This window comes from Tamandua tetradactyla, chromosome 10, assembly GCF_023851605.1.
Source record: "Tamandua tetradactyla isolate mTamTet1 chromosome 10, mTamTet1.pri, whole genome shotgun sequence".
In the NCBI taxonomy this organism is placed as follows: domain Eukaryota; kingdom Metazoa; phylum Chordata; class Mammalia; order Pilosa; family Myrmecophagidae; genus Tamandua; species Tamandua tetradactyla.
In genome coordinates, this window is record NC_135336.1 from 84,642,587 (window position 1) to 84,665,295 (window position 22,709).

Genomic DNA, 22,709 nt, shown 5'->3' on the forward strand with positions numbered 1-22,709 from the left:
TGATGTGCCATCTCTACTGTTGGGATGCACCTGTCACACAACTCAGACTATATGGGCTCATCTGTGAGAAGAGACAGTTTTGTTATTCTCGCCTCTCCCATTTTATTATTCTTTGCCATCATGCAACGTATCTGTTTTTCTGTTTGCTGTCTGTGGTAGTTAGGTTCAGGTGTCAACTTGGCCAGGTGAAAGTGCCCAGTTCTATTGCTGTGAACATGAGCCAATGGCACGTGAACTTCATCTGTTGCTGATTACATCTGCAGTCGGCTAGGAGGCGTGCCTACTGCAATGAATGATGTTTAATTTAATTGGCTGGTGCTTGAATGAGAAAGCTCAATGTAGCACAGCCCAAGAAGCTCAGCATACCTCATTTCAGCACTCGCATCTCAGCCCAGGCCTTTGGAGATACAGAAAGGTATCACCCTGGGGAAAGTTGTTGGAACCCAGAGGCCTGGAGAGAAGGCTGGCAGTGATCACCTTGTGCCTTTGCACATAAGAAGGAACCTCAGTTGAAAGTTGGCTGCCTTTCCTCTGAAGAACTATACGTTTTTAATGAACTAAATCCCCTTTTATTAAAAACCAATCCATTTCTGGTGTGTTGCATTCTGGCAGCTAGCAAACTAGAACACTATCTTTCATAACAGTTTCCTTTTTTACGTTAGTAAAGTTTTAGGGCCATTTCTTCCTCAATCTTATTATTTTCTTAATCTTAGTGGGAAACAATTAGAACATAGAGTGGTCAACAACTTTGACTCCCATTGAATTAGCATCAATTTTGGAAAGTGACATTTCTTAATCTTGTCTTAGGAGTCTATTGGATTTGAATGACTGGTGCTGTCTATCTAAAATCTATAATCAGTGTCACTGGTGAATGATTGTGTTTGGCTGAGATCGTCACTTGGGTACGAAGAAAGATTGCAGAGTCTTAAAATGACTTTGTTCATTTAGGGGAGGCTCTGGTGAGAAATTCATCCGTTGAGGCTTTCCTATACCATTGGCCACAACTAACCATTTGACAATGTGCTAGAGGACACTTCTTTGGAAATTTTGAGAACTTATTTTACTTTGAGAACTTTATTTACTTCATCTAGATCTAATATCACTAAAAATTTAGCCATCTAGTTGTTTGGGTAACAGAATGACCTGAAAGTTTTCCTGAATTTAATAATGCTTATAACTTATATGAAAATAACTTTATACTCATCACTTTAATAAACCACAGTCCATCTTGTACTCAAATTATTAAAGAACTAGAAAAGAGGAAAGGGGTACATTAAGCTTTAGAACCATATATGATAAATATACATGGTTTATTTAAATTAGTTCATTCACCATAAACAATTATCTATTAACTGTCTCTGTTGAAATGGCAATTTGTAATATACTCTTTGAATAATATTTTTATGACTCTAAAGCTTGAAAATGGATGTGAAGCCCTTTACAGTGTCTGGTAGTGTTGAGTTTGCTACTGTTTTCTCCCAATGTTTTGCCCTGAGTGAAGAGAGAGAGGACTATGGAACCAAATAAACTGAATGTTCATCTTGGCTTCTATGCTTTCTAGCATTGTAATGCTGAGCTACTCACTCAACCTCTCTCAGTTGTCACATCTGTCAAATGAGGACATTAACACATGGAGTCACATCTTACTTAGATGTCAGGTCCTTTAGGAGAAAACTTATCCATAGTTAATATCACCTTTAAATTCTTTAGGTCATCATTAACGTACCATGACATCAACCATTGATAAATCTAAAGTCAAAAATGCTTTTTTTAGTTTCTCCTTACACTTTGGTTTTGACTCCCCTTTCCCTGAAAAGAGGGTATCAAAGTCTCATTAAGAAGAAGAGCTGGGGCCACGGTGGCTCAGCAGGCAAGAATGCTTGCCTGCCATGCCAGAGGACCTGGGTTCGATTCCCGGTGCCTGCCCATGTTAAAAAAAAAAAGAAAAAGAAAAAGAAGAAGGGCTGGTGAGAGATTCCAAACAGAGTCGAGAGGTTATCCTGGAGATTATTCTTACGCATTAAATAGATATCACCTTGTTAGTCAAGATGTAGTGGAGAGGCTGGAGGGAAGTACCTGAAAATGTAGAGCTGTGTTCCAGTAGCCATGTTTCTTGAAGATGATTGTACAATGATATAGTTTCACAGTGTGACTGTGTGATTGTGAAAACCTTGTGTCTGATGCTCCTTTTATCTACCTTATCAACAGATGAGTAAAACATATGGAATAAAGATGAATAATAGGGGGAACAAATGTTAAAATAAATTTAGAGTGAAATGCTGGTGATCGGTAAGGGGAAGGGGTGGGGGGTATGGTATGTATGAATTTTTTTCTGTTTTCTTTTTATTTCTTTTTCTGAATAGATGCAAATGTTCCAAGAAATGATCATGATGATGAATATGCAACTATGTGATATTGTGAATTACTGATTATATATGCAGAATGGAATGATCAAAAGTTACGAATATTTGAGTTTGGTGGGTTTTTTTGGTATTTAAAAAAAAATTTAAAAAGTAATTTAAAAAAGAAAAAGGGCTGGAATGTCTGATTTGAGGGACTAGAAGGACATATATCTGTCTAGCTTTTCATCTCACACCAAGAACTAGTGGTTGAATTATAGCAAGATAGATGGGTATGTTATATAACTCTTAACGCCTATGTCATTGGGGTATTTTCTCTCCATATAAATATCTATCCATAATAAATTTTTGTGGTATTGTTATGTTTGTTACTGCTAACCCTGTGCAAATTTTTTATATTTGTCAGTAACATTATATATCAGTGATTATCAAACCATATGTCTATTAAGTTTTATTTTTGATAATTTCCAAAAATAATTTGTATCCACAGTTTTTATAACTTGCTTTTATTTGTGGTACTATCTGCACTGTACAGTTTTTTTCTTTTAACTTGTTATTTTGAAATGATTACAGCCTTACAGGGCAATTGCCAAATGTACTATACTTTTAAAACACTCCAAAGTTTCCTAATCATTTTTCAATTAAAAATATTAATTTAAACAATGTGTTTGTAGTAAATTAAACATTGTGGTGGAATAAAGTAGTGTCAACTTTTATTAAACCAGATTATTTTAGATGAATAATGAAGAATACCAGAATGTTTATTCTTAATTGGAGAAAAAGCACAAAAGTTTTCATTTGACTAATAATTATTTGACTTTGAGTTGTTAGTAGTTATGAAAACAATCAACTCTTAACCTCATTTTATGAAATTCTGCCAGTGATTCTGGAACACATCCATACCTACTAAAGATGTTTTGTAGCTAACTTAAAATAAAATTGTTGGCCTCAATCAGCAGGCCTACGTGACACTTTTTTTTTTGTTTATTTTCCTATTTAATTTATTCTAGAAATGTGAAAAAAAATAAAAATCAATTCAAAAGATCAGTAACCAGACTATTCTGAATGTATTCAACAAAATGTTAATATAAAAATCTAACATTTTGTTTTAATAAAAAGAGATAGTTATTAGGGGCAAGTTAAAAAATAAAAGTGAATTCTAAGACTAGAAAGGCTAACACAAGGTAGAAATCTTATAATAAATCATTTTTTAAAAGATCTAGAATCTTAGAGTTATATTTTTGTTTAAATAAGTTCAACATGTGACCACATATTTTAACTATTTTCAAGTAAACCATGAGATAAATAGAATAAAAGAAGGCAAGATACCTAGAAGAAAAGATATTTATCATGGGGGAAAATATTTACCTGCCAAGAAATACTTCTTATTTATTAATTTATTTAAAATAGTCCCCTTTTTAATTTTTTTTGTCTTCATAGTTTCTCCAATTCAACTAATCCCCTCTTTTTTTAGTGTCTAGGACACATTTTTTCCATATTATGCATTTATAATTTATGATGGAATTAATAAAATTCCTAAAGTAATAGATGTTTATTTTCCATAGAACTCTAAAAGTGATTTTTTTAATTTTTAAAAATTTTTCTCAAAAGAATTTTTGAAAAAAGAAAGCTGGAATAGAGAAAGAGGGAAAATGATTTGACTCAGCTCCTGTATATTCCAACCACAGATTAAAGTATGTCTTAAATGAAAGAAAGCCCAAGCCTACCGAAGAAAATAAACATTCTCAGTAGGCAATGTGGTGTTTAAAAAGTTCAAAGCTATGATGAAGATGGGGAAACAAACATCATTTCCTATTTTGTCCAGATTTTTCCCTCTGCTGGTTTCTAATGAACATGGGTCTTCACTATTTTGTCTAAAAAGTGTTGCAAAATAGTTCAAAATCATAAGGATTGCCAATCATAATTGGAGCCTCACTGAGGACACTGACTCACCGATTACTAGAGGAGAAATGAGAATAGTTCAAAGTTTTCTACAAGAAGTTACACAGGACAGTGGTTTGGAATCAGAGTCATTGGCAGAAACATTCAGCAATCATGACATTATATGCAGATGTAATGTAACAAGAATATATGTGGTTCTGTCTTTCTACTCAGCTGCCTTAAGAAGGTTCAGGCTTGGCCAGTTCAGCCTCTTCCCCTCCTCTACTCTCTGAAGTTCTGGACTCTACCTTTGGATTCTGGGAAATAAAGTTGGGAGAGGAGAAGAGAAGCTGGAAAATAAAAGAATACTAGGGGATGGGGGAGGATTTTCAGAGTAATATGGGAAAGAAGAGAAAGAAAAAAAGAACAGCTGTTATATGGACAGAAGCATATGGAAAGGGGGAAAAGGGACATTAAAAAAGATTGCTTGGACCGCTTTGTGATTTTTGTAATATACAAGGAGGAGAGTTACTTTGAAGTTATTTTTGGTAGCCCTGACATTGTCTTAGATTGAATCACTTGGGATACTATTTTTATACAGATGTATTTACCGTTGTTAGAAAAAGAAACCATTCAGTCCTACACTTTGCACTTAAACACCAGGTTTGCTAATTTCCCTAATGAAGATGGTTTGTAATTTAGAAATATAGAACCTTGATAGTTAAACATTATTGGATAGGGAAGTTACACATTTGAAGCCACTGAATTTTTGAGGTTTATAATTTTGCAATCAGAGTTGCAGTCCAGTTTTTTAAGTGGGGAAGAAAGGAAGAAAAACTTGTTAAAAATAGCATGTGTTCCTTAAGAGTGATAATGTCAAGCACAATGGAAGGTTAATTTATACATATAGTTGTGCAAAAAAATGCCGTATTGTATGTAAGGTTTTCCCTCTCCTTCCCAGGTGTATAATAAATCATCTTTCATGGTTAAGCAATTCTGATCCCATAGGAGCTTTCAAAACCCTTGAACTCATGGTTCTTTGTTCTCCTAATTTATTTCCATTCCTGGTTCTTCAAACCAGCCTAATTGTAAATCTAGAGCAGTGGTTCTCAATCAAAAACGATTCTGCTCCCCCCAGATGACACTTGGCAATGTCTGGAGATAATTTTCATGATCATGATCAGGTGGGAATGTTACTGGCATCCAGTGGGTAGAGGCCAGGTATACTGCTAAATTTGGACAGTCAGTAACAGAGATACAGAGAGAGAGAGGGCTATATGATAAAGGCAAAGATTGAGTTATGTTGCCATAGGCCAAGCAGCCCCATGGATTACTGGCTACCCACTTGTGGTGGTTTGGAGCTGTATGTACTCCAGAAAAACACGTTCTTAATCTTAATCCATTCTTGTGGGTATGAACCCATTGTAAGTAGGTCGTTTTGATGAAGTTAATTAAGTTAAGGTGTGGCCCACCTCAATCAAGATGGGTCTTAATCCTATTACTGAAGTCATTTATAAGCAGAATAAAATTTAGACAAAGAGAGAAAGCCACAGGAAGCAAAAAGCTGAAATTCAATGAAATCTGGAAGAAAATGGAAAGGCCAGAAGAAGCTGCCGTGTGTATTGCCAGGTGACAGAGGAACCAAGGACCAAGATCAGTGGCATCCAGCCCCAGAAAGCCAATCTTCACAAAGAAAGTGCTGCCTTGATGACACCTCTATTTGGACTTTCTTTTAGGCTCAAAACCGTGAGCTAATGAATTCCCATTGTTTAAGCTGACTCATTGCATGGTTTTTGCTTAAGCAAACAAGAAAAAACACCAGAAGCCGAGAGAGAGGCATGGAACCAAGTCTCCCATTTAAGAGAACACATGACCCTACTGACACTTGATTTTTGGACTTACAGCTTCAAGCACTGTGAGACAGTAGGTTTCTGTTGTTTAAGACAGCTAGTGTGTGGTATTTTGTTACAGCAGCTCTGGCAAACTACTACTCCCGCCAATGTCCATGCCTTCTAACTCACCACCTTCTTTCTACTCCATGATATAAGTCTGGGGAGAAGTTATATTTCATTCATGATAGTTTGTCCTAAGTGTTTACCTAAACTGTGAGTTTTTTCCATTTCCCCAAAAATGTGGAATTTTTAAACTTGGAAGATCAAGAAGTACTCTTGTTCTCTCTCTCTCTGGTTTGGGCTGGTCACATCCCCTCACTGAAGCAAAGAACTCTGGGCTGGACAGAGCAAAGAAGGAAAGAGGCAATGATTCTGAAATATGGTCCTGGATGCCACAACCATTCTTATTCTATAGACCGGACACATCAAGAAAAATATGTGAGTTTCTGGCATGAGTGACCATGGGGATTCTGGTGCCTTTCACAGTGATGGGGTTTGAAGAAGAAAACAAAGTTTGGGACAAACTGGTGCATTTGGTTTTGCCCATATGTTGTAATACCTTGGAGAAATGGAGATATGGATATCCAGCAGAGCAGATTAAAAAAGAAGAATTTATGGATTTAATCTCAGGAGAGAGATTAGAGCTAGAAATATGGTTTAAGAGTTTTTGCTAAGTAAATGGTAGTTGAGTCAACGAGTATAAAAGCTTTCCTAGAAGATGATGAGTTGAGTTAAAAAAGCAGTGGGTTGATGTTGAATCCATGTTCAGATTGAGGGAGAGGAAGAACCCACAAACAAGATGGAATGAACTGTAGGTTTGGGAAGGACAAGGAGAAAATCATGTCAGTGTCCAGTGGAGTCAATAGAGTCAATTGTTACCCGAAGAGACCAAGTAATCTAAAGTCAGGAAACTGCCCATTGGATTTGGCAAGAAATACATAATTTGTGTTTGGTGAAAGCAGGGTCAGGAGATCATACAAGGCAGAAGATAGATGGTAACATTACCAGAGAAATAGCATTGCTAGTAAATATGTTCAATAAATAGCCTTTATTAGATTTTTCATGATCTGTTTAATTGGTGTTTGAGTATTTCACATATGATTTTGTGTGAATAATTATTCATAGTGATTGGGTTGTTTTACCTAAAATATTGACTCAAAATGACCAATAAGAATGCTTCTCATTATTCTGATTTTGAAATAATTAACACCAATCTAATATTGTATGTGTACATCATCTTCCCCAAAGAAATGTTTGTCTTCAGAAATCCTTTGTCAGTTATCAGTTTGATCTGATCCCATTTACTGGACTTTTCTCATTAGTGTACAAAAAGGAGTAGTTCATTCAGTCTACAAGTATTTATTTAGCCCTGGCTTTATGTCAGGCACTGTTTTAGGCATTTGAACTATATCAAAGAATAAAACAGACAGATACACTTGCCCTCATGGCATTTATGTTTTAGAAATACATATTCAGAGGAAATTATTATTTAAAATTTCTTAAATATGGTCTTTCAACAGGACTATTGAATGGCATCCACAAAGTGAAATAGCACAAAGCGATACATGTCAAAGACTGAAATAGAAAAGTTTGATCCTGATTCTACTTTCTTGTTTAGACATAGTAATGCTCACATCACCAGGTCTTTTTGAACATTGAAATTTAGTGGACAAAAATGAGTATCTGTAAGTTCCTTTTAAAATGGAAATTTCCATATAATTTTAAGAAAGTAATGATATCGTCATCATCGTTGCTGTCATGGTGATTACCATCGTATAATTACCAGATCACATCAGCCACCATAGTCGGTCAGTTGATTCAGTCCTATAATCTAATCCTGAAAATCACTGAAATGGTTTGGGAGAAAAAAATATCTTACTTGTATTTTTGCATCCTTATAATTATATGTAGAGTTTTTATACATCATATAGAATGTTTAATATTGAAAGTGTGGAAATGACACATTTCTATATGGTATAGGCATTTTTAAATATGATATGGGTTGGTAAAGCAATTTATGCCCTTGAATAAAGAACTAAAAATAATTACCTTTTATTTAATGTCCTGTGACATTAGATTGCATGTTAAGCTGAATTAAGGACATAAGCTCTTGCTTAACAGTTAGGCTAGTGAAAGTGTGTTGTCCAGTGTGGGGCCCAAATAGGTTCATTGGTTCTACTTTGGGAAATGCTTAAAGACCAAAACCACAATTCAGAAAACAGAAGAAGCATGTAGGAGGTTTGGTTTGTTTTTTCTAATTTTGGTACTCTAAAACTTAGGTATAATGGATTGTATAAAGCTGTTACCCAACTTTAGGTCAGGTATTCTAATACTGAATACTGTTCAAATACTTGGAAATGGACTTTTATGCTATTTTAATTACCCCTGTCTGATTTATTCTTTCAGACCATAAAGCCTATGGATTGTCTGCCCCAAAAGACCATCAACCAATCACAGCAATAGAGTTTGAAGGTACAGTATCTTATTTATTTTCACTGGCTGAATTATTTAAATAAATCATGTAGATAAAATGTGCTTTTATCTTTCCTGAACTTCTGTTTGTCGGGATCCTCTGCGTCAGTTCACACTGATTTATCTACTTGTAGCACTACTTTGTACTGCTTCCAGCATGAAAACTTTTACATATGTTTATTAGCACAGCTCAAAAGTCATCTCCTCAGGAAATTGTGGACATTTAGATGAAAGACAAAGATGTCCCAAGAAGGTCTCTTATTATGTAAATTATTCACAAAGCAAATATAATTTATGAAACTGAGGGATAGAAATCTTGAAAAAGTTTCTGTTCAGCTAGATACAATAAATGTAAATTAATGCTGCAGTCCACAAAATATAGATTTAAGATGACATGAATATAGCCTATTTTAGGTGCTGTTTTTGTTAGCACTTGGCTCTCCATAAAGCAAAAATAAATTTCTATCTTCTAGCATCATTTATGCAGTAACTTTATTTTACTTAAAGTCTAAAATGTTTTATGATTTGTGTATGTACATCCCCTGCAACTCTTTCAGTTTTTTGTCTTTTCTCTCTGAGGTCAAGAAATAGTGAACTAATTAATTCTGTTCAGGGCTACTGTTCTGCATCACTTCCCATAGTGGTGCTAAAAGCAGAATGAGACTGAAAACAGCTCTGCCAGGCTGGTAAATAGCAGAAGCAGCCTTATGTAGACAGTGTCTGATCCTGAAAGCCATAAATCAGAGTTTAAAAGCATGCATTACTCCACAGAAATAATTTCTGATAGTTCTTCCAAATTACTTGGTAGCTGTAATTTTGTATTATATGAGAGTTTGATGTTTTTTTTAACTTGAGCACAGAGAATAAAATCAAAAGATAGTCAAAAGATTTAGATAGAACACTAGAAAAAGTGAAATTCACAGTGATTCTATCAGTATGATACCTAAAAGTGATTATATTGTTACATGATACTGTTAATGCTTTTTTTAAACAAAGAATTACCTTTTCTTAATTCAAACCAAACAAGTCTTTTTGGTAATTAAATAATCACCATAAAAGAAAGCCTTGGTGTATTTTTATGTTTTAATGTGCTTTGTTTTGAGAAAATATGACTTGCATCTTTATTACTTTTCTTGATCCCCAAACAGATTAACATTTTATTTAAAATTTGAGTGATTTACAAGTAAATCTGTCATAGTGAAAAATATACCTTTCTATCATGTCAAGCTACCAAATGATTGATATGGTGTTAAGGTTAAAATAGTAGCCACTATAAAAGCAGCATCTGCACAGAATGGGTAACAAAACCACAAAAAAAGCTGTTGCCAGTACCTAATCAGCTTGTTTTCATTGGCAAGCTCTTTACTAAGGGTCATGCATATGCCTTGCAGATATGTGTAAGACAGAAAGCACATGTATGTGTCAACCCTTTGATTTTAGGGGCTTGAGGGAATGATCACATACACTATATAAATATATCCTGGTGTCACAGAGGCATAGCCTCTAGAAAGCCAAATAATGAATAAAAATTTACTCAGTAATGAAATGGATGGATAAAATGATACGACACTCTCACTTGAAGGAAATTAATTGACTACATATTTGAATCCCTAAAAGTTATGAATTGATTTGCACGTTGCTAATATTTTAAATGGCTCCCAAAGTGTATTTAAGCGCTGCTTTTTTCTAACACTGGCCTCCCTATATAAAGGGAACCTGTTAAAACACCACTTTGATTTCACCATTGGTTGTAGGGGATTTATACTGATCCATCCCTGCTCTCAATTCCCCTTCATGATCAGTAGCCTGCATCTCTAAGCTGCCTGGCTAAGGCTGGTTAAAAGATCTTTCCATGGCCATAAAACTACAAAGTTGGTTGGCCCAAGTGTTTTCCAAAGCTTCTATCTTGATGTGCTTAACTTTTAATCTAACAAAGGTAACCAAACAGCACCTCGTTAGCCAATGTTAAACTAGACAGATGGGACTTTGGGGGTATATTTGGTGTGTATGTGTGTGTGTGTGTGTTTGCCAGGCTTGTAGTTGAAGGAGTTGATGTGAAACAGGACAAAGAAAGGGGAGGAAGGAAGGGAAGAGTAAAGGAAATTAAAACCAAAGTATAGGGGCCACTGAAATAAAATCAGATGTTTGAATCTTTGCTTGACTTAAAATAGTTGTGACATGTCAATAAGAATTATTCTATTTATAAAAACTTGGATTTTCACACATTTTCAGAAATATAATTTTTATACGAAGCCAAACAAGAATAAAAATATTTGAACACATTATGAGAGTGGATATTTATATCATTTATGATGAAGACCTAGAAAAGAAATTTGGTAATAGGGCAAAAAGGATCAGTTATATTATAAGTGAAGTCACAGGGAAGGAAGTATACAGATTTTTCAAATTATTAAACTGGGGGGAGGGGAGGTGGGTATGTATGATAATATTGTGTCTAAAATTATATCCAAGTTCTATGTCATGGTGGGAGGAATGACAATTCTGATGGTTATATTGCTCAGTTTGGGAGGATTTACTAGTTTATAGATATTCAGATAAAAGGGGAAAATACAAAAATCTTTTGAAATGTTTTAGTATTTTTATGTAGCTTCAGACATTCACTTTCAGAAGGGGAAAATACACTTATGATAAAATCTAGGCCCAAATTTTAGAGATGGGATATGAGAGTTGGATATCTAAAATATAAATTTTGGAGACACTGGCACAATTGTAAAAGAGAAAATAACAACAGTACAATGGCATAAATTCAAAACAACTAAGCCAAGTCCTTGGAGATAATCCAGGCATATTGTATTAGTCTGGGTTCTCTAGAGAAACAGAATCAACAGGAGATATCTGTAAATATGAGTTTTATGAAGGTATCTCATGCAGCCATGAGAATGGAAGAGTCCAAAATCCATAGGTCAGGCTGTGAAGCTGGCAGCTCTGATGAAGGGCCTGAATGAATTCCACAGGCAAGGCTTGCTGGCTGAAGAAGCAGTGAAAAGTCTCTCTCCTTCCTTATAAGTCTTCAACTGATTGAATATCTCATTGTGGGAGACATACCTTAGTTGATCAAAGATGTAATCAGCCACAGATGCAATCTACTCACTCATGATTTAATACACCAGACTTCCAGTTTATCAACCAGCCACAAAACATCTTGCAGCAGTGGTCAGGCCAGTGCTTGCTTGACCAGACAAATCGGCATCATCACTTGGCCAAGTTAACACCAGAACCTAACCATCACATATATGAAATATTAGAGATGGAGAGAGACTGAGGAGTGATTAGACTGAATTCAAACTCTCACTTGTTATCTATCTCCAACCAAGCCACTTAACCTCAAAGGCCTTCATGTGTAAAAGTTGGGCAGTTATACCTGCCTGTCATCTCACACAGGTTGGATATTCTGACAATCAATTCATAAAAAGATGAAGTACACTGTAAAGTGATTCTCAAAGTGTGCTCCCCAGAACAGCAGAGCATTATCTGGAAAACTGTTAGAAATGAAAGTTCTTGGGTTCTACCCCAGACTTCAGCAAATCTGAATATCTGAATATTCAGTGAATCTGAATATCCGAGGGTAGAACCCTCTAGGTGATGCTAATGCTGCTAACGCTTGAGGACCAATGCCCTGGGCGGATGGATAATATTCTAGAAAGTAAGAAGAATGAAGATTGGAAAGTTTATCCAAGGTGAAGACCCATCATTTCCAAGGGTAATAGCCATCTCCTCCAATCAGCCAGTCCTCTTCTCCACCTTAGACATTCTATCTTATTGCCATAACTTAGACCTTGCCCTTGACAATAACTTCAATTGCTCCACAATCTCAATTTCATATTTTTCACTCTCTCCCTGCTACTTTCTATCATTCTGGCTCATTTCCAGTAGCGCCCAACTCCTCCACTTTGGATCCATTGTTCTTTGCAGCTTTTGGCCATCTTTTCTCCTGTCAATGTCTTCTCTCCCTTTCTAAATATCAGAAATTCCACGGTCAGTCATTTTAATCTTCCTTTTGCATACATCTCAATTCCCTGATCCTTCTCTTACTTGGCAAACCACTGTTCTATTTTGCCCCTGCACTCATGCAACTAACTGCATGTGGTTAGAGAAAAATCCACTGGCTTTTCGTTTACTTAACCGCAGATCTCAACAAGACCATTACTGCTGCCCAGTGGTTCTAGCATGCAGCTCTTTTCCATTCACTCTCCCACCCTCTGAGACAATATTTCATCCTTTTTTTTCTCTCATCAAAGTCACAGGCCCCCTCCCCCATTCTCTCTCAGTTGATGATTTTGCTTTTCTGAGAATATGGAAGCAAATCAGAAGTGAACTTCCAGTGACTTCCCACCACCTCCACCCACTTACCAAAATCTAACCAAAAATACTCAACGTTCCTGCCTGTTACCATAGAGGAAATTCCCATCTGAGGTTAGTCCTTTCCCGTATACATTAGGTTTCTTCCATTCTTGTCTGTATAAAAGCATTGTTTTAACAATTCTCTGCTCTGTTCTAGATCATTAATTGTTTATGTTCTATTAGAGTGTTATCTTTAGCAGATAGAAATGTTATTATTTCTCCTACCCCAAAAATAAAAATATAAAATGTGAGTATACATATATATGTGTATAGAGAGAAAAAGAAAGAGAAGGGTGAGAGAGCACAAAATTTAAAATAATATCCACGTCTTATTAAAAATTTATAGATAGACATGGATAAAAAGCCAGGATGAATATATATGAAAGTTAACCCTGTGGTGATTTCTGTATGATAGAATTATGATTTTTCCTTTTTGTTTTACGTAGTCTAATTTTTCTAAATTCCACACTTATTGCTAGAAACACAGAACTAGAATAAAAGATGTGTGTATATATATATGTGTGATCTGATTCTATGGCCACCTCACATCAAATTCTTCAGCAAATCCATGGGCTGTACCTTTAAAATTTTGCGACTATATTCAGAATTTGACCATTTTTTTCCCCTTGCCATTATCCTGTCTATGCTGCTGTTATCTTCTGCCTGTGTTACTGAGTAAGCTTCCAGAAGGTCTCCATGTCCCTCACAATTTATCACCAGTACAAGAGTGAGCCTTTTGAAACATAAATCAAATCATATCGCTCGTTAGCTCAAAACCCTCAAAGTCCTTAAGATGTCCCATAAGACTTTATTGTCCTGGCCCCTATTATCTCTGAAAATTCTGCCACTTACCCTTTCTGCATTGGACTTTATGGGCACAGGTTTCCTCACTGTGCCAGGCTGCTCCCCGCCAGGGCCTTGGCATTGGTTCTTCCCTTGGCTGGAAGCCCTCCTTCCCAGGGAACTACATAGTGAATCCCCTCCCTCTTTTAAATCTTTGCTCTAGGTCACCTTCTAAACAAGGGCTACTCTGACTTCCCTTTTTAAATAAATTGCACCCTTGCTCCCAGCGCTCGTGAATTTCCCTGTCACTCTGTCCTACTCTTCTTTATTTCCAGAGCACCTATCACCTTCCAACATACTGTCAATTACTTTATTAAATTTCTTATCTGCTGGTTTTCCCCTACTAGATTGTAGGACCCAGACGGCAGGGATCATTGTTTTACTCATTGATTTCTCTCCAGTGTGCTGGGCACAGTCAGTGCTCAGTTCTTTTTGGAAGAAGTGATAGACCCCTTCTCCACGGTTCACAGTCAAAGGGGATGAAGGTGAAGGTGGAGTGGAGTCACTGGGCTTAGGAAAATCATTGGGTACATTTTCTCGTATAATTTCTACACAGGTATATTTTGGCAGAGCAGCAAGGATAGAAATCGGGAAGATATCATTGCAGGGTATGTGTGTATATGTGTGTGTGTGTCTATTAAATATATGCAGCAATGTGATTACTGAGCATAAAATTATTCCTAAGACCTAGGAGTAAAACACAGAGAATGGGCTAAAAATGAATTGGAGTATGGGTGTGCATTTAATTGTTGGAAACTTAACAAAATACGGGAAGGAAACCTATCTAAAGCTCAAGATTCCGGAAGGCCGACACCCACTCTCCTTAATCAACAGAACAGAACTGTGTTTCCTCAGACAAGTCCCTCAGCAGACATTTGTCTTTGTAGCATAATTGTAAACATGTCTATTAAATGATGTCTTTTTGTAATGTAAACAACCTGCTTAAAAATTTTAAGTATCCTTGAAAAAAAAAAAACCTCTTGTTCTTTTTTTGCTTGCTTTTCTTTTCTCTCCCCTACTTTCTATTCTAAACTAGCTTTTGTTCCATTTCTGTATTTCTAGCAGTATGTGGAACTAAAAAGGATAGTAACTACCTATAATAAAGAAAAAATTATAATTCTATGACACAAAAATCACCAGTGGCTTAATGTTTTCATACATATTCTTCAAGGCTTTTGGTTCATGTCTGTGGATTTTATTTTTTGTTTAAATTTTTTTTTATTAGAGGACCTGTAGGTTTACAGAAAAGCTGCATAAGACACAGAGTCCCCATATACCACCCTATTCTTAATGTTTAATAAAACCTAGGATATTATTAATATTGCTCTCTCATCTGCTATACCGTGTAATATCCTGCATTCTTTTTTAAAATGCAATTGCATTTACTTAACTCAAAATCAGAGGTATGCCTATCTGGCTGGGAAGATGGTGTCCCACGAGGAAGTTCTGGTTCTGCTGCCTCCTCTTCCACCACCACCACCAGCGCAGCAGGGAAAGGCAGAAGCAGCTCCAGAGACTGGGCTGTGAAGCAAGTACAGATCAGTGGCCTGAAGATACTAAAAATAATCAAACATTATCAAGAAGAAGGACAAGGAACTGAAGTTGTCCAAGGAGTGCTTTTGGGCCTGGTTGTAGAAGATCGACTTGAAATTACCAACTGCTTTCTGTTCCCCCAGCATACAGATGATGCTGCTGACTTTGATGAAGTTCGATAGCAGATGGAAATGCTGTGGAGCCTTCACCAGGTTAACGCTGATCATCACGTGGACTGGTACTAGTCCCTATACCATGGCTCCTTCATCACCCCACACTCCTGGATTCTCAGTTCAATTGCCAGCTCGCCATTGAAGAATCTGTCATTCTCATTTACGATCCCATAAAAAACTGCCCCAGGGTCTCTCTCACTGAACGCAAACAGATTGACTCCTCAACTGATGGAAGTCTATAAAGAGAAGGATTTTTCTCCTGAAGCATTGAAAAAGGCAGATATTGCCTTGGAGCACAAGTTTGAAGAAGTACTCATTGTAATTAAAAACTCATATATGTACAAATAAAATTGGTTAAAAATGAACAGAAAGAAACAAGTGCTAGAGAAGATGTGAAGAAAGAAATGTACCTATTCACTGTTAGTAGGGAAGCTGAGAGGTGCAGCTCCTTGGAGGTCAGTGTGTTGGTTCCACAGGAGGCTAGGGGTGGGGTTGCCATATGATCCTGCCACCCGTTGTTAGGTATATACCTGGAGGAACTGGTATATAGTGTTTATGATTCACAATGGATGGAAGTGGCCTAATGGTACAAGGACTGAGGAATGGAAGGCGGAACTGTGGTGTTTACATTAAATGGACTACTGAGCAGCTTCAAGAAGGAATGAAGTTGTGAGACTTGCAACTAAGTGAATGAACCTTAAGGACAGTACGTTGAATGAAATCGCAGAAACAAAAAGACAAATATTATACCTCATTCGTATGGACTAACTGTAAAATACCAACTCAGAGAATTGAAGTCAAGAGCATAGGTTATTAAGTTGGGGCCTATTATAAAGGGTCCTAGATTGTAAGCTCTTACAGTAGTCACATATATTCAGTAATTGTAACTGATATTTCTAAATTCTGAGATACTAAGCTATTTGTATATAACCTGGTCATTCCCTGGACCTTTCTGTATTTATGTGATACGTGAGACTCAGAGTTAGAGCACTGAAGCTATGAAAGTCAACATTATCCCATTCAGCAACTGTTAAAAAAGCTGAAAAAGTGATCAGGCTTTGTCTAGAGATATGAAAGAAACTGATCTGGATAGGACTAAGGTAAGTCAAAATACCGGGTAAAGGATGATATGGCCTATATTTTCAAACTTCACCCTCTGTGCAAGAGCAAAGGGAGAGATGTATATTTGGTGCAAAATTTGTATTTTGGATAGCACATTATCTAATTTACCTTGTATGGTCAGTTTACTTGAACATCATAATTACATGAAATCTTGACTAGGGCTTGAGAACTTGTTGGTTTGTCTAGGTTAGTGTGATGCCCCAATATATCCCAGAGTAATTTGGGCAGAGAATAAAAATGTATTTGCATAGTCCCCTTTAGGGACTGGGGAGAAAGGAGGAAATATTAAACTTCCCTTTCTAGGGAATTCCTGATATTCTCATAAGCACTGAGGACAACCAGTTCAATAGGTTGAGCCCTCAATCTTGGAGCTTGGCCCTATGAAGCTTATTCCTGCAAAGGAGAGGCTAAGCTTAATGATAATTATGCCTAAGAGTCATCCTCAGAGAACATCTTTGGTTGCTCAGGTGTGGCCTCTCTCTCTAAGCCAACTTGGCAGGTGAACTCAACGCACTCCCTCCTGTGTGAGAGATGACTCCCAGGAATATAAATCTCCCTGGCAACATGGGACAGGACTTCCGGGGATAAGGCAGGACCCAACATCATTGGAATGAGAAAGCCTTCTTGACCAAAAGGGGGAAGAGAGAAATGTGACAAAATAAAGTTCCAGTGGCTGAGAGATTTCAGAGTCGAGAGGCTAACCTGGAGGTTATTCTTAACGCAGTACATAGAGATCCCTTTTTAGTTTATGGTGTATTTGAGTGGCTAGAGGGAAGTATCTGAAACTGTTGAACTGTATTCCAGTAGCCTTAATTCTTGAAGAAGACTATATAACTATATAGCTTTTTCAATGTGACTGTGTGATTGTAGAAACTTTGTGTCTGATGTTCCTTTTATCCATGATGGGCAGATGAATTTAAAAAAAGGATAAAATATAAATAAATAATAGGGTTAATGGGTAAAAAATAGGTAGATTGAAATATTGTGGGCCAATGAGAGGGAGGAGTCAGTGGTATGGGATGTATGAGTTCTTTTTTTCCTTTTTATTTCTTTTTCTGGAGTGATGCAGATGTTCTAAAAATGATCATAGTGAAGAACACACAACTATGTGTTGATATTGTGAGTCACTGATTGTATAATATGACTGAACTGTATGTGTGTGGTTATTTCTCAGTAAAAATGTATTTTTTTAAAATTCACATCTGATCAATGTCCTCATGTGGAAGTCCGCCGTAGCAGATAAACATGAATTGCTCAGTCTTGCTAGCTGTATCAGCAGCTTCGCCAGCAGGAGAATCTGCAGTGGCACAGTCGAGGAGAGCCCCTGCTCCCTGAGAAGGACAGTCCAAACTCTTCAGACCACCCCAGCTCCCTGCCAGGATGGATTCATTGCTCATTACAGGCCAAATGAATACTTACTGACAGAACATTAAGGAGTTCACTGCCCAAAACCTAGGCAAATTCTTCGTGGTCCAGACTCCAGGAATACAACAATCAAGAGTAGGAAATTTCCAATAAAGGAGTTAACATGGACTCTTGAATCACACTGGAACAACTCTAAAAGCACAGAGGATTCCTTTAATGTCATTGCCATCTTTGGTTCTAAGGTTGTCATTCTAGACAAACATAAAGTAACACTTTTTGAAAAATCAGACGTGTGGAAAAGATTTTAATGCAATTTCTCTTCAATTTGAAGATGCTGTGTTCAATCTGAGTTATGAATCACTGCAGACCTTTTAACAATCCCCTTATATTAGTCTTATGGAAATAAAATCCCATTTCCTTAAAAATCCCATTTCCTTCCCCTTGTGGGGAAGGAAAAGTCTTAGAAATAGGAAGCTGGCATTCTAGACAATGTGGCTGTAACATTCTTTAAAAAATATTATAATAAGAGGCTTCCGTTTGGCAGATTGCAGCAGTCAGAAGATGTGCATTGGATTTCTAACCCCCTTCAGTCATCTTGTTTGGACAGTCAAAGGAGGGGGTTCTTTTGGAGGTTCCAGGAATTCTCTAGTGGCATAACTGCAGTACAATACATTTCCTGTAATAAAGTGACTTTGGTGAAATCCACTGAAGCAGTTAAACTTGATGTCAAGATCAAGATCAATAGATTGTTTTACTGTTTATCTGGATTGAGGTAAGGTTGTAGGCAGTTGTTTGGGGGTAGGAAATAATGATTTACTAAAAGAACATATCAAGTTTGTATTAATGCTTTCACAGAGAGATTGAGCAAAGAAGGGATCTAACTGAGAATGCAGCATATTGAGGGAACTTCTTTGGGTTTCCAAACATGACCTGAGCTGGACTAAGTGCCTTTCTCACACACTAAATGTGAAGCACCCTCTATGTACCTCCATTCAAGTACTCATCACAGAGGACTGAAATTTCCTTGTATCATTCTGCTTCTTTTACTGGACTGTAAACTCCTTGAAGACTGAGACCAGAAGTAACAAGATAATTAAACATAGCTGCCATTTGTTAAGTACTTACTATGTCCAGGCATGTGTGCTTTTCATATACTATTGCAATTTAAAACTCACAACAACTCTTTGAAATACCCATTTTACAGATGGCTACTGAGGCTCAGAGAATTAGGGAAAGTGGCTACATGTCACTTAGTTATTATGTGGAAGAGCTCTAATGCTCCAGTTCATCTTTGGTTTACGCCGTCATAGTACCTGTCAAGATCATCTGTGAATGAGTGAATGAATGAATGAATGAATGGAGATATGAGGGCGTAACAAGATTATCTTTAAAAATGTGTTATCTATGTAAGTAAAATGTAGATTCATGTTGAAAAGTATTTTTGTTCTCATTCCTAGAAGCTATTTTATCTTGTAAATACCCAAAGAAGACACTTCCCTCCAGATTAGAGTGGAAGAAACTTGGGCGTACTGTTTCATTTGTCTACTATCAACAGGCTTTTCAAGGTAAGACGCTGGAGGCTTGATGAGGAGAAAGCATGAGAACACTGAGTACAGTTTGGATCCTTTAACTGAGAAATGAGAGCACGATATGACTGATTACTGAAAATGTGTTCTTGTAAGTGTGAGATGTAACCAACAGTGTCTGAGACCTAAAGCAGAACAGCCGTGAAAAAGAGGACAGCGGACTGAAGCAGGTGACCCTCACTGAGGCCCTGGACACTTCTTTTCTCAGCTCAGTCTTTTAGATGACATAAAATGCAATTATTCTAACTGGCCCAGTAGATTGAACTCTACAGAGAAAGGAAGAAAAGATGTCAGCAGGGTAGGGGTGGAGAGGAGCTGCTCAGAAGTAATAACTTCATCCTATCTCCACACCTCCCTCTAGAAAGATAGGCCATCACCAAGAAGCTTAGGATATTAAGACCTATGGGAAGGTAATTACAGCTACCATTACTTATTGCTTTTATAAAAATGTGTTTATCTATTTCTTTCCACTCACTGTGCTTCCTGTTGAAGACTTAATGAACTTTTCATTTAAAATATTTATAATGATAGATGAAATGCCATGATGTGTGGGATTGGCTTTAAAATAATCCAGTGGTTACAGTAGGCCATGGGTTGATTATTGTTATAGGGTGTGATAGGGTCCATTGGGCTTCATTTTTCTATACTCTCTGATTTTGTGTGCTTGAAATTTCCCATTATAAATACTTTTACAGTTGAAAATAAAAGATTTAAAGGTGAACATTATTATTATTTTAAAATACTATGCATTTATTTAATTTTAAGTAAACAAGTGAAAGAAATTTTTAATTTAAAGAAAATTTTAAAGAACCCTCATGTTCTTATCTGTCAAGATAAGGCTCCAGGCTCCAGGGAGCTAATAGCATGGCTCCTTCACTTCAGTTTTCTGTGGTTGCCAATTCTGACACCTGCACATTACACAAACCACTATTTTAATTCAGCATACATTACTATTGAAAAATAACCAAAATAATATTTTTAAGATCCCCTCACATTTTCTTCTGTGGTGCTATCTTGTGATCCACCACACATAAAATCACTATTCCAGCCAATTAAACCAGGCTCTCCAGGGTCTTTTGAAGGGAGGAATATTTTTACAAGAGTTTTAGAAAAGGCATGGGAGCAGGAATGAGGGTTGAATTCATGAAAATAAATTATGGAAATATGGAAATGAGCATTCCTTTATGAATAGTATGTCATTCAAAAAAAGTTAAAATCATACACATAAAGCTCATTATTTTTTATTGAGTTTATTAATAGGAAAATAAATGATTTTGCTTGCTGGATAAATTGACATTAAGAAGGTATCACTTAGAAATTTACTTGCGTTATTAACACAATTGTCTTCTTTTTCTAAAAGGTGATTTTAAAGATCGAGCTGAGATGATCGATTTCAGTATACGGATTAAAAATGTTACAAGAAATGATGCTGGACAATATCGTTGTGAAGTTAGCATTCCATCTGAGCAAGGCCAGAACCTGAAAGAGGATGTGGTCACTCTAGAAGTATTAGGTAATGTGTATGTATATTATGGCTTCTGCACCCCCCCACCCAGCCCTCCACACCCCCAGCTGTGGGCACAATGAGAACTGTTCCATAAACACAGTGTCCTAACTCAGAGCCCCACTTACTACATTTATAGAGATCACAAGCACCACCTTTCCTGCAATGCCCAGGATGTTTATCCCCATCTCCTCATTGGGTACTGAAATGTTACCACTGTCAGTTCATTGTCATGAAGTCTTTTGTCTTTAAAACTGAGCTAATTCCTAATGGTCCTATACTGCACAGAGCAGCATTTTCCCTAGGAGTTCATTTTTCAATGGCTTTCATCATATGTAGCATTTCTCTACCATATAAAATGGTATCATATGCGATAGTAGAAAAGCAATAAAATAAAATTAAAATAATGGCATTTAGGCCCAGGTGAGGACTGGAAGTTATTGGTTAAAAAAAAAAGGAAATTAGTATTTATCAAGCAGCTAATATGTGTTAAACTCTTTAATATGTAATTTTACTTAACCCTCACGGCCAGTCTGATTTTTACAGATGAGGAAATAGAAGGTAAATTATTTCCCCAAGGCTACACTGCTAATAAGTGTCTGGACCAGGATTTAGATCCAAATGTGGTTAAATCAAAAGTCAGGACTTGGAAGTACAAGGTAAAATTCAGTCATAGAATTCTCACCTGCCATGTGGGAGACCTGAGTTTGTTTCCCAACCCATGCACTTCCTAAAGAAACAAACAAACAAACAAAAAGCAAAATTAAAAAATTCAACAAATGGTGCTGCAATAAGGGATACTCACATGAAAAAAGAATGAAATGTGACAAAAAAAGTCAATATTTACTATTATTACACCACTGCTAATCTATGTTTAGTTACTATAACAATCAGCTATTAATAGCTTCTGACACAACCAGATAGAGGCTGAGAACCTTTTCTCCTTCACTGATGTTAGTATAAGCTACCAAGCAAAGGGAATAAAATAATACTTCTTTTTCTGTGTGGTCCAGGCTCTTTCAGGAATATAAGCAATGCACTAATGTAGAAAAATGTCATTCAGAGAAACTTGCAGAAAATTCAGCCTCTGTATTAGTTTGCTATTGCTGTGTAACAAATTATCACAAACTTAGCAACTTACAGCAATACTCATTTATTAGTTTTCAGTTCTGCAGATCAGGATGTGACTGGGTTCTTTCTTCAGGCTACCACAAGGCTAAAATCAAGGAGTCAGTCAGGATGAGTTCTTTTCCGGAGGCTTTAGGGAAAATGCCATCCAAGCTCACTTTTGTTGTTAGAATTCAGTTCCTTGCAACTGTAGGACCAAGGTCCCATTTCTGTGTTGGCTGTCAGCCTGAGGGTTACTCTCAGCAACTTAGGGGCCCCCACAATCCTTAACACTTAGACTTCCTCATCTTCAAACCATCAAAGTCACATTGAATCCCTCTTGTGATTTGAATCTCTGATTTTCCTTTTTGTGATCAGCCAGAGGAAATTTTCATTTTTAAGGGTTCATATGATTAGGTCAGACCCATCCATGTAATCTTACTATCTTAAGAGCAATGGATTTGGGACCTTAATAAAATCTTCAAACTTCTTTCATGGTAGTACCTAGA

The 22,709-nt window shown here is 36.7% G+C and overlaps 1 protein-coding gene and 1 pseudogene across 3 annotated transcripts in view; both read left to right on the top strand.

Annotated features, from left to right (window-relative positions):
• Positions 1–22,709, top strand: part of JAM2 (junctional adhesion molecule 2) — an 86,728-nt gene that overhangs the window by 33,575 nt on the left and 30,444 nt on the right. For all 3 annotated transcript variants that reach the window (XM_077118770.1, XM_077118772.1, XM_077118773.1), the window contains exons 2-4: positions 8,540–8,605; positions 19,461–19,568; positions 20,950–21,102. In XM_077118770.1, the coding sequence (XP_076974885.1) occupies positions 8,540–8,605; positions 19,461–19,568; positions 20,950–21,102 (327 nt within the window). The remainder of the gene's footprint in view (positions 1–8,539; positions 8,606–19,460; positions 19,569–20,949; positions 21,103–22,709) is intronic.
• On the top strand, positions 14,816–18,431 carry LOC143648560 (eukaryotic translation initiation factor 3 subunit H-like; annotated as a pseudogene).